This window comes from Canis lupus, chromosome 23, assembly GCF_011100685.1.
Source record: "Canis lupus familiaris isolate Mischka breed German Shepherd chromosome 23, alternate assembly UU_Cfam_GSD_1.0, whole genome shotgun sequence".
NCBI lineage: Eukaryota > Metazoa > Chordata > Mammalia > Carnivora > Canidae > Canis > Canis lupus.
Genome location: NC_049244.1, coordinates 18,501,561 through 18,516,799, shown reverse-complemented (window position 1 = coordinate 18,516,799; position 15,239 = coordinate 18,501,561). Strand labels below are relative to the sequence as shown.

Sequence of the window (15,239 nt, the reverse complement as noted above, 5' to 3'; positions counted from 1 at the left end):
GATACACTCTAGTAAATTTTACCCTAACTACAGTTAAGCTAACTCAGGCAGCTATATACAATAACCTATTGTACAGAAATGCAAACATATGAATAAAGAGCAACTTTCCAGATACAATAAAAACTCTATTATAATAAACTCCATGAAAAGTACACATAGCTTCTGTTACAAATTTATTTTGTTAAAATTAACAAGGTAAAAGCTGATCCATTCATGAATTTACTAGCTTGGAGATTCTAGACATTGGCATTTCTTATATTCCTCAAAAATACAAATCTTAAATTTGATAATAAGAACTTCAACTTATATATTGTGTGTCAGCATGCAGTGGGGACAAGATGTTAACCCAAAAGAAGAGTGAAGAATCTCTGAGTTGGAGCCATTTATTTTCCATTATCCTGGGTAGTTTGATTTTAGGTATGAGAAATCGTTTACTGGAATGTTTGAGATATAAAAAGAGGTGGACTATATTGCCAAATCTAAACTTAATCCATTCAAAACGGAAAAGTACAAAATCTAAAATCAAATCACTTCATAATGAATCCGATGAGGGCAGAAACTTACAAAACCATTAATGTAGGGTCCTTTGTATTCAGAATTCATTATTAGATGCAAAAATACTATTTCTATAGGCTTTACGTTAGAACCTGAAAAAAAACTTTTGTTTTTGTTTTTGAGAATGTATCTTTGAATTTACAATACCAGAATGTGACAAGTTATTTCTGACAATTATACAACACTCCTCCACCAAACTATAAATTTCCACAGAGGAGGAGCTATGATTTATTCATCTTTACATTATCAGTGCAAATATATTTAAAGGCACTTTACATATGCTTATTTAATATTGGTGTACAGTAATGGTACTGCCGAACAAGGGAAGTGAAGTAAATCCTGCTTATATACAATAGATTATGAGAAATTATTAACTGCATGGCTCAGTTATAAATCTAAGATTATTTATTTGTATTCTCACCTCATTTCAAAAAGGTTAAAACAGTCCAAAGAAATATGTGCAAAGTAAAATGTAATTTTAAAATATGTAGAACATGATAAATTTTACATTATACACAGATTACCAAAATTTCAAAAAAAAATATGCAAAAGTAAAAATCAATAAAGTTGAAAGGAGTAAAAAAAGTGAAATCTGGAGTCCTTTAAGGATCTGTAAATTTGTTAGAGGAAAATTGGGCTGTATAATGGCCAAGAAAAAGCTAAAAACACTTTATTCTTGGCAAAACAATCCATTGTTTTACCAAAGTCTATATTTAGTAGTTCTCAGAATTAAGTCTATTAGTTTACAGTATAAATGCCTATGCCCATAGTCAATATAAGAGAAACTAATCACAAATAGAAAAAAGAAAACTACTTAATCCACTCTCAATAAAAACACATTGAAAAATAATAAAAAATTTTACTTACTGCTTTAAAAAATTTTTCTGATAGTTGGCATTTAGACCCAAAACTTTTGGGTTGCAGAGTCATGTTTTCCTTAGTCTGAGAATCAAAAGTTGGATTTTCAATAAGGCAATTAATAAAAACCCATATGTGGTTTTTCACCTGTCAAAAACATAACCAAAAAAGATCAACATCAGAACTGATATCATTAAATAATTCAACAGAATATATAAAGGACCACTTACTTGAAATGGTTTTACTGATACACCAGCTTTGTTCTTTTTCTTAACTACTTCAATCAGTTTACCAACAACTTGATCTACTACATAATCCACATGCCGTCCACCCTAAAGAGGAACAAAAAAATAGAATATAAAATCTTCTATAGTTAGGATAGCAAAATACTTTACATAGTTGTCTTTTTTTTTTTTTTTAATGAGCATTTAATCTTCACAACTTTGTGGAGTCAATAGTATTAACCCAATTACACAGAGGCATAATATGAATCTCAAAATTGCAGAGTTGGGTTTAAAAATAGGGTCTTTTTGGCTCTAGGACCAATTAGCCGACTGCATAAAACTCTACACAAAGTAAAAACAATAGAATAAAAACACAAAGAAGTGAGAATGAATACTGGCAGACACAAGATTTAAACTTAGGGAATGGGGCAGCCATTACCAGTTGGTCATCCAATGTCCATTCCTCCTTTTATTGAAAAACCTTTATGGTTTTTACCTGGCAACATGCCCATTTGAAAACATTAACCAATCCAGACACCATTACAGCTAGAGGTAGCCACTTGACCCAGTGCTAGCCAGAGATGTTAGTAAGGAACACTGGATGGGATTTCCAGGAAAACTACTATATCCCTGATCAAAAGGGAGTGATTTAGTTGGTATACACATTTACCCCTTCCTCTCTTCCTAGAACCTGGAATTAAAACATACAGAAGCCAGCAGGCACTGTAAAAACATGAGAATGAAAGCCACATGCTAAGGATGGCAGAAAAGAAAGCCAGGAAGAGCCTGGTCCCTGATAATACTGTAGAGTCACAATACCAAACTAGGACTGTCCCAGTTCCCAGTTAGAAGAAAAACAAAACAAAACAAAACTTTTACATCTTTATGCCACTGTATTCTATTACATATAGTAAGATGCAATTATAATTGATGCAAAATTTTTTGACTTGAGAAAGTGATGCTAGATTATAGAAAACAATTGAGTCTTGAAAAAATTAGTTAAAATTTGAATAAGAGTGACAAATTATCAAACCACTGCTTTAGATTATCCTAAGACATATGCTTGTATTGCCTAAGACTTTATTATGATCAGTGGACAAATGCTTTTAGACGAGAAAAATTTTATTTGCTTTTGAAATCCAAAAAGCCCACAGAAGAGTGGTTCAAACTCCTTGGAATGGCATATAACAAGTTCCACAACCTGACCCAAAACAGACTCCTCTCCTTTTAGTCTTTTTTACACTCTAAACTCAGAACACAGAATAAGGAATGTGTTAAATTCTAAATTCAATAAAATATTAGATTCTAAATTTATAAAATATAAATGTATTCAACTATAAACACTAATATAAACTCAATGCTCAATGGATGTTTAAATTTTAAGTTATTTTCATAGAAAATAAGCTTTCATCTTCATAAGCCAATTTTGATTTCACAAAAGAAGATTTGGGGCTTTTTGTTATCGTTAGTGTTTCTTATTTTGTTTTTAATGAAATATTGTTTTATCACTGACATGGTAACAAAGAAGTAGTACACTTACTTTTGTTGTTGCAATACTATTTACAAAGCTGATTTGCTGGAATCCCTTTTCACTCAATGTGAGACAAACATCCCATCTTTCATTTGCAAGTTCATGAATAACTTTCAGGGCCACTCCAGTTTCATCCAACTTGTCTTTCACATAAAGATCTACATAACTACGAAATCCATTCACCTATTAATTTGAAAACCAAAACCCATGAGTAATCTAATATTAGCAACTCAACCAGGTGAATGCCATCAGGTACTCTTACACACTTCCCCTCATGTACAACAGCTCTTCTCAGATCCAAAATTTCAAGACTTCCCCCATTCTATTCCTTGATCCCTGATTCATTTTTATATGTACCTGATAAAGAGAGGTTATGAAGGAACAACTGGACAGGTAAATTATAAACTCTTTAAAGTTTAAGTTTCAAAATGACAAAGACTTCCAGTTTGAGTTCAGATATGTACAAGGCTTTAAAAAAGGATGAAAGATAAGAAGCTTCTGCCTTTACAAGGAAACAGCTGGTCAGACAGCAAACTGATTTTTTAAGAACGCTCAAAAAATTGAATTCACAGGACAGCTGGTCATCCTGAATATGAAGAGAAACAGGTGTCTGTAGGGAGACACAGAATACTAACCAGTTTGCTTAAGTGAGGCAGAAGCTGCCTAATGTTATACAAGCCAAAAGGAACATTAAACTAGAAATTCTGACAAGATGCTTAGAGGACAAATGTAGATGGTGTGTGAAGCACCTGAGGACTTGTCATCATATAAATTGCTACATTTACAGGCTTTTTCTCCAGAAATTCCAGCAGGTTCTCACAGGCAAGGTCAGGGAAAACCTAGAAGAAGCTCCCCACCATGGTGCTGCTGGTTGAAGGGGCGGGGAGAATAATAGCAGCCACTGAGAATTCCACCCAGACCCATCTCTCTTACCCAACCCATCCACCTAAATAAATAAATGCTTAGTTTTCTGGAGGGGGGGGGGGGGGATACTGCTAAAGTGTATTGGTAAAATATCACTATAGCTGGAATAAAATAATTACATCTTAGCCCTACTACCTCATCCCACACCCATTTCATTAACAAAAAAAAAAAGTTTATTTTACACAGAAGGGAGCCTGAAGAATACTAAATGAGAATACTGGTGGATACATGCTACAGCTAGGGGAAAATAAAGGGCAGAGGAAAAATCTCTACCTCTAAAAGAGAGGCAGAAACACTTGTGAAGGCCAAACCCAAGACACAGGGACAGTATATAGTCCAAAGTCTTGAGACTCAATCAGACATAAATATCCTACAACCTACCACCATGTTAATAGGCCTTCAATAGTAACTGTGGGTTTCAGCAGGAAGGGCTGCAGAGACAGACCCTTCTTGAAGGGGCAATTCCAAGGCAAGGCCCAAAAACAAAAGACAAAAACAAGGAAGAATTTGAAGTTCCCGGTGCCCAGAGCAACAACAAACTTCAACGCTAGTTAAGTACAACAATAAACTGCAAACACAGCCATTTTCTGTACAGATTAAACATAAATCCTGATACTACTAAGCCTATTTACTCCATATCTACTATCCAACATGGCTGATTGTCAACAAAAACTTACAAGGCGTGCCAAAAGGCAAGAAAAAACAGAAAAGACAAAGCAATCATAAGAACCAAACTCAGAGGGGATCCCTGGGTGGCTTAGTGGTTTAGCGCCTGCCTTCGGCCCAGAGCACATAATCCTGGAGTCCTGGGATCGAGTCCCACATCAGGCTCTCTGCATGGAGCCTGCTTCTCCCTATGCCTGTGTCTCTGCCTCTCTGTGTCTCTCGTAAATAAATAAATCTTAAAAAAAAAAAAAGAACCAAACTCAGATATGTCACATATTTTTAACTATCACATAAGACATTTAAAATAACTATGATTGGGATCCCTGGGTGGCTTAGCAGTTGAGTGTCTGCCTTTGACTCGGGGCATGATCCTGGAGTTCTGGGATCGAGTCCCGCATCGGGTTCCCTGCATGGAGCCTGCTTTTCCCTCTGCCTGTGTCTTTGCCTCTTCCTGTGTTTCTCATGAATAAATGAATCAAATACTTTAAAAAATAAATAAAATATAAAATAAAATAAAATAAAATAAAATAAAATAAAATAAAATAAAATAAAATAAAATAAAATAAAATAAAATAACTATGATTACTATGTTAAATGCTCTACTGGAAAAGACAGACAACATACAACTTCATCAGAGACATGGAGCCTATAAGAAAGAATCACATGGAAATGCTAGGAATCAAAGACACAGTTAAAGATATGAAGAATGCCCCTGGCAGACTCTCATCAACAGACCCGACATATAAAGGAAAAAAATTAGTGAATTTAAAAATAGGGCAACAGAAATTAACAAACTGAAACACAAATAGAAAATAATGAATAAAGCAGAGCAAAACATCCAGGAACTTAGGACAATAGCAAACTACATAAGATATACATAACTGGAATACCAGAAGAAAGGAACAGCAAAGAAATATTTGAGAAATAATGGCCAAAATTTTTCCAAAATTAGTGACAGACAACAAACAGATCCAAGAAGCTCAGAAAATAGAATGAAAAAAAAATACATCAAAAAACAAAAAACCCCCATATAAACACCTAAGTATATCATATTCAAAAAAACAAAAGAAAAAGACAAAATCTTCAAAGCAGTGAGAGAGAAAAATAAACACCTTACCAAAAGAGGAAGAAGGAAATGAACTATAGCAGACTTCTCATCAGAAACCATACAAACAAGACAATTGGATGACATTAAAAGAAATATACTGTAAAACCATAATTTCTTTATCTAGTGAAATTCTGTATCTTTTGAAAGTGAAGGAAAATACTCTCTCAAGCAGACTGAGGGAATTTGCCAGACCTACCTATAAAAAATTAAAATTTCCGGGCAGAAGGAATATGATTAGGATCAGAAACTCAGATCTATACCAAGAAATTAGGAGTACTGAAAATGGAATAAATGAAGTAAAATAGAATCCTGTGTTGTATTTTTAATTGTTCTAAAAGATAACTGACTACTTAAAGCAGTTAGATTTTACTATAAGCTGCCCACAAAATAACAAAGCATTTACTATTTTAGAAGACACTTACAGGCAATTTCTTTCCATTAAACATGACCTTGACCCCCTTGCATGAACCAGCCAAATCATAAGCTCTTCTGGTCATGAGGGCCACAATATCCTTGTCAAGCTTTTCCATCTTAAATTTAGACAGATCTGGTTGGAATGTTATGCATGTGTAATCTTCACCATCAAAATGTTTAATTTTGGCTTCAGAAGTCTTCATCATGTTATTCATCCATGTCTTTAAAAGAAAAGATACTCAAATATTTCTATAACGCTTCTATATTTTATAATACATACTCAGTTCATGAAATACATTCACTTACCACAACTATATCCATTTTCCAGCTTCCCAACAAACCAAACAAATCCTTAAAACTGATATTAAAGATGAAAAAAATTTAACAATATAGTAGTCCCTCCTTATCTATGTTCCAAGACCAGAAACCATGGATAGTACGAAACCCTATACATACTTTTTTTTCCTGTACACACCAATGATAAATCTTAATTTATAAATTAGGCACAGTAAGAGATTAACAATTAATAAAATAGAACAATTATACTGTAATAAAAGTTATGTTATTGTGGTCTTTCTCTCTCTCAAAATATCTTACTGTACTGTACTCAACCTTCTTGGATGATGTAAGATGATTAAATGCCAACATGACAAGATAAAGTGAAGTGAATGATGTATGCACTGTGAAAGAGCATTAGGCTACTACTGACCTTCCAACAATATGTCAGAAGGAGGATCATTTGCTTCTGAACCGCGGTTCACCGCGGTTAACTAAAATCATGAAAAGTGAAACCACAGATAAGGAGGGTGGGGGGAACACTACTATATTATAATAACCTCATTTGAAAATAAGCAAAATGAACTGCACAACTTTATACACTATTAGTAAAATAACTTTTAAATTCTTCAACATAACCATTTAGAATTTTATAGAAAAAAATAAGTATGATGCTTTCCTGACCAAATTACGTTAGCTTATGTAAAATTTCAAACTATTTTCAAAGGCCTACCACCAAAGTAAAATAAAACAATTTTAAAATATGAATTTGATGAATCAATGAGGACTTTTTCAAATATGCTAACTGGATACATTTCAATGAGTCTATAAGGTTCAAGCCTATTAAATAAAGCTCTTTGTTTTGAAAGAACAGGAGAAAGACAGGTTTATGTAAAATCTCCTAGGCATTCTGAAGTCTTTATACTCTGCTGACATGGTCAATGCTTTTTAAAAAAAAGTGGGGTGGGGGGTGGGATGTAGGCATCACTGCCATTTACCTAAGGTTCTATTATCGTCACAAAGGAACAAAACACACACACAAAATTAGACACAATTCTTTCATACCTGCTTAAAACTATGTTTGTATTCTTTGCAAGCAGTTTCTACTGTAAACTTCGTACTGAAAATATTACAAAGTTTTGCACCATAACCATTACGACCACCTGTAAGAACAATAAAATGTGAAAGGTTTAATGAAAAGGATTTTAGGAATTTTGTTAACTTACCCACCATGTGGCAGGTCTGTTGCAAATAGTTCCACTTACTGCATTATCTTAACAATCACCAATTGAATATTTCAGAGTATATTTAGATTTTTTTTATTTAAAGAAAAATACAATTAAGACATAGCACATATAGTAATAAAATTAACATGCATTTTGTAGATTCATTAACTTCATCACAATTTAAAATTCAAAAACAATTAAGCTTGTTGACTCCTATAATCAAGTAAATCTATGTGAGTATGAAATCTGAGCTTTCTATCAGTTACTTCTCGATTACAAAATTTTAATCTACATATCTTCCTAAAGCCTTGGTTTCATTTTTTGTTTTTGTTTTTGTATTTGTTTTTGTTTTGTTTTGTTTTTTTAAGCCTTGGTTTTGAAAAATAAATAAAAACCACTGGCCCCCTTAAGCAATGGAATAAGTGGGAAAACATTTGATTTTGATCACAGTACTTCGATTCTATTTCTAAAACCTAGATTTGCATTCTTGACCCTTGTAAAAAAAAAAAAACAGTTTAGAAGTAATTTGATACCATAAGACATGGTGCTTATGTAATAAGAAATTCACATGTATAGGAATCCTATATCTCACTTTCATCAGTACTCTAATTCAAAACTCCAACTATCAGCCAAGTTAGAGTTCTAGGAATTGTAGCATAATCCCATGTACTATCAATTAAGCTTTTAAAATGTCTATGTCAGACTATAATCAAGATATTACTTACACATGATAGTTTTTTTAATAGATACTATTCTGAAAAGAATTTTCTCACAATAAAGCTACACAGGTTTCCTTTGTAATATCTTGTATAGGAATAGTTAAATTTTATGTTAGAAGCATAAAAAATTCAATAAAAAAATCTGATCAGCCATTTAGACATTACCTGTTACTTTTTTCTCATCATCATCATAGTTACTGGATGTTAAAAGCTGTCCAAAAATTAATGCAGGAACATAAACTTTCTCTACTTTGTGTTCTACTACTGGAATGCCTTTCCCATTATTCCAAATGCTTATAATGTTAGATTCACTGTAAATAAACAAGCAGAGTTTAGAGCTTAAAATGACTTAACAGTCTATTAATTTCCATAAAAAGTAAAGTAATCCAGAATAAACATGAATAATTATAAGCAAAACTCCAAACATTCCTAATTGGCCAGCACTCATTCTTCAAGAAAATACTTGCTGAGAATACATACTTCTACCTGAATCATAACTCAAAATAGGACCACTAAGCACTACAGGTAACTGAAAAATTTCTCAGGAAAAGAAACTCTTCTCAACCTCCCAAAAACTAGGAAAGCAGTGAAGCTTTTACAAAATCAGCTCCAGATTCTGTTTTCTCTTCATATACATGAGCCAGGAACCTCTGCTTCCTTCTACCAGTATACCACCTGTAAACCACAAGCTTTGTAGAGTCAGCTGCCATTCCCATTTTCATTTCCTACCTAACCATTACTACACTACAAATGGAAAACAACAAACAGTGTGAAATGTATTCCATTCTCACCCTAAATATTATAGGGTTGTTTACATTGTGGCAATCACTGTCATAAATTAATTTTAATGGTTTTTAAATATGTAGATACCTATTTTAAGTTTTCCTATCACAAAGCCATCCATTTAAACCCTGAATGGTATGCAGTAGAGGCTCCTATAGCTAACTGTAACTTTACAGAGGCAATAGTCCTAATGGAAAATCTTGCCTATTCAATCATTTCGAGTAGTATATACTACAATGCCTTTACCCATTTAAACGCCAAATTTGCAAAGAAACACAGCTTCATAACCAACACTTAGAATTGACCTAAAAAGCTACCATTTGACAATTTGATCTATAATCATTCTTAGATATACAGTTTCACTCACACATATACACCTTAACCTTTGAAGAATTATTAGAAGTAGTTATTACAATTAAAGTTTGTTATAAGAGACAAAATTAAAACTATATATTCAGGGAAAAATCAACTAATTAAAACAGGAAAGGAGGGAAGGAGAGAGGAAGGGAAACTAACATAATTTTTAGCATATCTTCTCTCTCTAAATCAGCAACCAACTTTTCTTTCCCTCATTGTACAATACAGGTTCAGCTCTTCAAATGCCCTGGGCTCAAATTTTGATAGCATTTTTTAAAAGATTTTATTTATTTATTCATGGAAGACACACACACAGAGAAAGAGAGAGAGAGAGAGAGAGAGAGAGAGAGAGAGGCAGAGACACAGGCAGAGGGAGAAGCAGGCTCCATGTAAGGAGCCCGAAGCGGGAACTCGATCCCAGGTGTCCAGGATCACTCCCTGGGCAGAAGGTAGCGCTAAACCACTGAGCCACTGGGGCTGTCCTTGATAGCATTTTTTTTTTTAAAGATTTTATTTACTTATTCACAAACGACATGGAGAGAGAGGCAGAGACACAGGCAGAGAGCCAGGAGAAACAGGCTCCATGCAGGAAGCCCTGTGCGGGACTCAACCCTGGGACTCCAAGGGATCATGCCTGAGCCAAAGGCAGACGCTCAACCACTGAGCCACCTAGGCATCCCTTGACAGCATTCTTTTTTAAGTTTGTTTGTTTTTTTACTTATTTAATAGAGAGAAAGACCATGAGCAAGGGGAGCAGCAGACAGAGGGAGAAGCAGGACCCTGCGATCACAACCTGAGCAGAAGGCAGACACTCAATTAACTGAGTCACCCAGGCACCCATTTTTTAATTCAGATCTCCTGGTCATTCTCTAGAGTCCTTAGTCATCAAGACTTACTTGTTTGTCCTTAAATACATTTCTTTCTTAAATTTTTTTTTTCTTAGATACATTTCTTATCAGTATTCAATCCTTTCTTCATTCCAAATGCCAATATACAAGTCTAAAATGATATCACCTGAAATATTGTTAGGTCAAGCTTAAAAGTCCTCTATTGCACTTTCACAGTCCATTATCCAGATCCTTAATTACAGTCAAACTTAATTGCCACTATTTGGCAACATGTACCCTGCTTTTTCTTCAAGTCAGTTTATTACTTGTCCTGAATCTTCATTCCCAGTTCTTCCATTTCTTTGTTTATTGGTTTTTCCCTTGCCTTAAGGTCTTTTTATTCTTTTGTCTAGCCAAAATTTACCCTAACTTTGAGAGTCAGTTTTATGACTTCAGTTCTCCATTAAGCCTTTTACCCAGTCTATAACAATGTTTCCCAACCCTCCTTATATACCAAGACTAGATGATTAGATTATCTCACTTATGAGTAAACATACTCTACAGAATACACAGATGAATGTAACAGTTTCAAATTGCCTACTGCACTTCTACTTGTGCCTCCTATCTCCAGAGGTAAAAACAGTGGGCCCTAGAAACAAGGACCAGATACTGCTTTCTTAGACTTTCAAATAGTTTTTAGCTTAGGCTCAAAATTAATAGAGAAGAATCCTGAAGGAAATAAAGAAAGGCAATGAATGGAAAATTACACATCTTAAACATCTCAGAATGATACAAAAGCCAATATACTCATGAGTAAACCTTTAAAAAATTTTTCATCCACTGTAGCATATCATATATGGTACTATAATTAAGATGGGAATTTTGTAAACTCATTAGCTTTATGTTTTTTTAAAAAATAAGGCTTGACATCTACATTCAGTAAGTCTCTATGAGTATGAAATTTGAACTATCAAAGTCCTCTATTGAAAAATTTCAATCTCTATCACTTCCAAGATCTGGTATTTAGTTCTGTAAGCTCTAAACAGTGCTTCAGAGTTCTATTCTTTTCTTTGCTCCATCAATAATCTTCACAAAAATATTAGGAAAAAGAATACTTTTGAATAAGCTACAAATAAAGTTTCAAAATAACTAAAGCAAAAAAAGAAACTTGGAAAGCAATCTAAATATCTAATATTCATCAACTGTTAAGAGGTTAAATTATGATATATTAAGAGGTTAAACTATGATCTAGTGACATAATAAAATAATAGTTAAAAAGATTTAAGCAGATTTTTCTTTATTTAAGCAGATCTATATAAGTTAATAAGAAAGGCTGTCCACAATGTCAGATAAAAATAGAAAAAGTATATAATCCCACTTTTTAAAAAATAAAACTGTATCTGTATACATATTTCAATATGAATGTGTACTATTTTTTAAAGCTACAGATTTAAGAGTTTTAACCGTAAGCAAGAATACTTAAACTAGAGGGAATAATTAGAACTCTGGTTAATGTGCTTTCCACATTGGGTTTTGTTTTTAAAACTTTTTATTTATTTGAGAGAGAGTAAGCAAGAGAGAGAGAATGGGCATGCACACACAGAGTACAAGCCAGAGGGAGGACAAGAGGATCAGATCGCTGGCTGAGCAGGGAGCCCGATGTGGGACTCAACCCGATGTGGGACTTAACCCCAGGACCCTGGGATCATGACCTGAGCCAAAAGCAGATGCTTAACCAACTAAGCCACCCAGGCACCCTTCACATTTGTTTTTAATCAGACAGATGCCAGCAAATACTAAACATCATATTGTATTATTTAATGAGTTTTAAGCTCCTTTGTAAAAAGTTGCTTCAAATTCTCTAATTTTTTAAAAGACCTGTCCAAATTCTGCATGGTACCCCTTGCTAATATTCTTATGCCTTTTACAACCATGGCTATTATTTAAATTTTACCCTTATGCTGAAAAAGAAAGAATAAGAGGCAAGTTGTGCTGTCTAGCCTCCACACTTAATCCATTAATTATCAAAATTTAACCTTTTACACAGAGTTCATGTACTCTCATGCACAAAGAAAACTTTTGCTATACAAAATGTTAGAAAAAATGAAACTCAGAGGATATAAAAAATGGACAGCAGAAAAAAAGCTGGGCCAATGAAATAAACAGCAAAATAGCATGTTTTCCCATTTCAATTTTGCTTTTAAATTTTAACTTCTTAATAAGAAATCTAAAATTACAGCTCTGAAATAAAATTCATTTTTATAACAACAGCATTAGTTCAGTATTATACATAGTAAAAGAAAAATAAGGAATCAGTTTGTGAAAGGAAATTCACAAAAGACAAAATGTTATGGTTAAAATTCGGAAATACAATATAAATAAATAATAAAATATAAGGATTAGCAACATCTCCCAAAATGCTTGTCTACTGCCAATTTTAAATATATATTTTAATATTTTAAACATATATTAAAATATACAATATATATTTCAATTAAAAGCAGGAGAAAGATTCAATAGTCTCTCATTAATGATTTATAAACAAAAAAAGTAAAATTCACACCTTCTTCCTTGGAAGTAGCTACGAATTTTTGTCTCACAGTGGAAAAAAAAGAACTTTCTAGCAGAAGTAAATAACAGAGATAAATAAAAAAAAAAAACTAGTATCTGATTGTCGTTAAAAACCATATAAATTTAGTTATAACCTACGCCACTGTTATGTCCATACAAAAATGTTGATTAAAAAGGTAGAAAGAACTCACTAAAGTGTTATACAGAATTACTCTGTCCAGAACCTATAATGAATTTAAAGGCAAAGCACACCACCAAGAGCCACTATTCAGTCTACAGAGTTGTTTTATAATAGCTCACTTTGTTATGATGGGATTCTATGTAAGCTGTTTACGTCCATGCTGTTGGATTAATATGGCCAAAATTATTAAGATAAAAAGAACCAACTGTTACTGTAACATGTTCATCAAGAATGTATTTGAGAGCCCCTCCTTCCTTAGTTTTTAGTCAGAATCTTTCCATTACGAATTTTAAAAAGCTTAAAGATATCTAACATTCAACATCCATTACTACTAACCAGCTATCTCTCCTAAAGCATAATAAATGATACTGTTTTTAACTGACAATTTCCTAAATACAGAAAAGGAATCTTGAAGCTAAAATGTCCTTAAAACTATTTTAAGCTTCTGCATATATTACAATTTATAAGTGTCTTATGCACCTTACCACATAAATCCTCAAGAATGTATTCATTATCGAAAGGATCCAAATGGGGAAAAAAGAAAAAGAAAAATCTAGAATTTCAACAGTGTAGTTATGTGGTAATATTTTAATATAAGATATGGTTAATTCATGTTATAAGCAAATATGTTATATTTTCATATATAAATATATACTTAACCATACCATCTAAAATTAGATTAGTAACAGTGAGACTATACCTGAATTGGTTGAATTTTCATGTTAAAGAAAATTCTTAACATCATTCTAAATTACTAATAAAATTATAAATGTAAATGTGATAGTTTACAAAAGGCATTCCATTGAAAACAGAATAAATAGAACAGTAATATTTCTAACTTAAAACGGTATTATTTTCACTTGCCTTCAGCTCTCCAAAACAAATCATCATAGGGAGATCTAATTAGCTGAACACCTGGTATATATTCTAAAATACCAGCAGTTCCTAATTTACAAATAATGTTATAAATAATGGAAAAGCCCAAATATTGCCCATAACAAATAAATGTAACCCACAATATAACTGGAATACTACTAGCAATAGCACTTAGCCTTGACTCCCAAAGCAAAGACAAGTAGAAAAGATTTAGTGACCACTCTATCACCTGCAACAATACCCACAATATCAAAGAGAGAAAAAAATGGGTTTCCAAGTGCTCCGATAGGGAAGTACTTTGGTGGAAAAGATCATGAATTACAGAAAAAAACTATAAAAGTATAGTATATTCTGGCTAAAAGAGGCATAAATAACAAGATCTCAAGCAACAGGGAAACTTTAGGAGTACTAATTATATACAGTATTCATAAGTTGGGGACTATCAGAATAAAACAACTTAGCATAAAAAATTAAACTTGAAATATACTTACGGATCAATAGAAACTTTAATACAGGTCATATTCTTATCCCTCTGTTTATTGTCAGCTGCATTAACTACAAATTAAATATTTTGATGAGTAATAAAGTTATATAAATAAATATACAACTGCATGTGCATCCCTACTTAATATAAACACTCACATATGGTAATAGTTAATGAAATTATTACTACTAACTGCCAATAAAAATTTTATTTTCTAAATAATATTCTTAAATTTTAAATCACACTAAATTACTGCTATTTCCTTTACTACAAAATGGGGGTAGGGGAAGGGTAGATTTTGTGATATATAAAAATAAAAACAAACATCTGCAGGTTGCAACCCCCTAATCCAGGTTAGATCTAAAAGAAAAAAAAAAATTGAGTTTAATTATATTTTATCTTTGGTAACAACTACTTTCTCTTGATTTCCTTCAAAAAACTAGTGGTTTTATATACAAGTTGAGCTAAAATCAGTTATTTTTAAGTTAGAAAGGCAAAATCTTCAGCATTTTAGAAATCAAAATTTTAAATTCTATGCACATAATTGATAACATACTTGCATACATTAACCACTGCTGTGCTTAGACACATGACTACACAAATTTGAACACAAGCTAGCTGTCAAATTCAACTTCAATCACAGAAAACATATGTTCCTG

The 15,239-nt window shown here is 32.7% G+C and overlaps 1 protein-coding gene across 4 annotated transcripts in view; it reads right to left on the bottom strand.

Moving 5' to 3' along the window:
- Positions 1-15,239, bottom strand: part of TOP2B (DNA topoisomerase II beta) — a 59,018-nt gene that overhangs the window by 28,279 nt on the left and 15,500 nt on the right. For all 4 annotated transcript variants that reach the window (XM_038570684.1, XM_038570683.1, XM_038570685.1 and 1 more), the window contains exons 4-10: positions 14,588-14,651; positions 8,667-8,812; positions 7,622-7,719; positions 6,289-6,501; positions 3,178-3,351; positions 1,644-1,745; positions 1,423-1,560 (exon numbers count right to left, since the gene is read on the bottom strand). In XM_038570684.1, the coding sequence (XP_038426612.1) occupies positions 1,423-1,560; positions 1,644-1,745; positions 3,178-3,351; positions 6,289-6,501; positions 7,622-7,719; positions 8,667-8,812; positions 14,588-14,651 (935 nt within the window). The remainder of the gene's footprint in view (positions 1-1,422; positions 1,561-1,643; positions 1,746-3,177; positions 3,352-6,288; positions 6,502-7,621; positions 7,720-8,666; positions 8,813-14,587; positions 14,652-15,239) is intronic.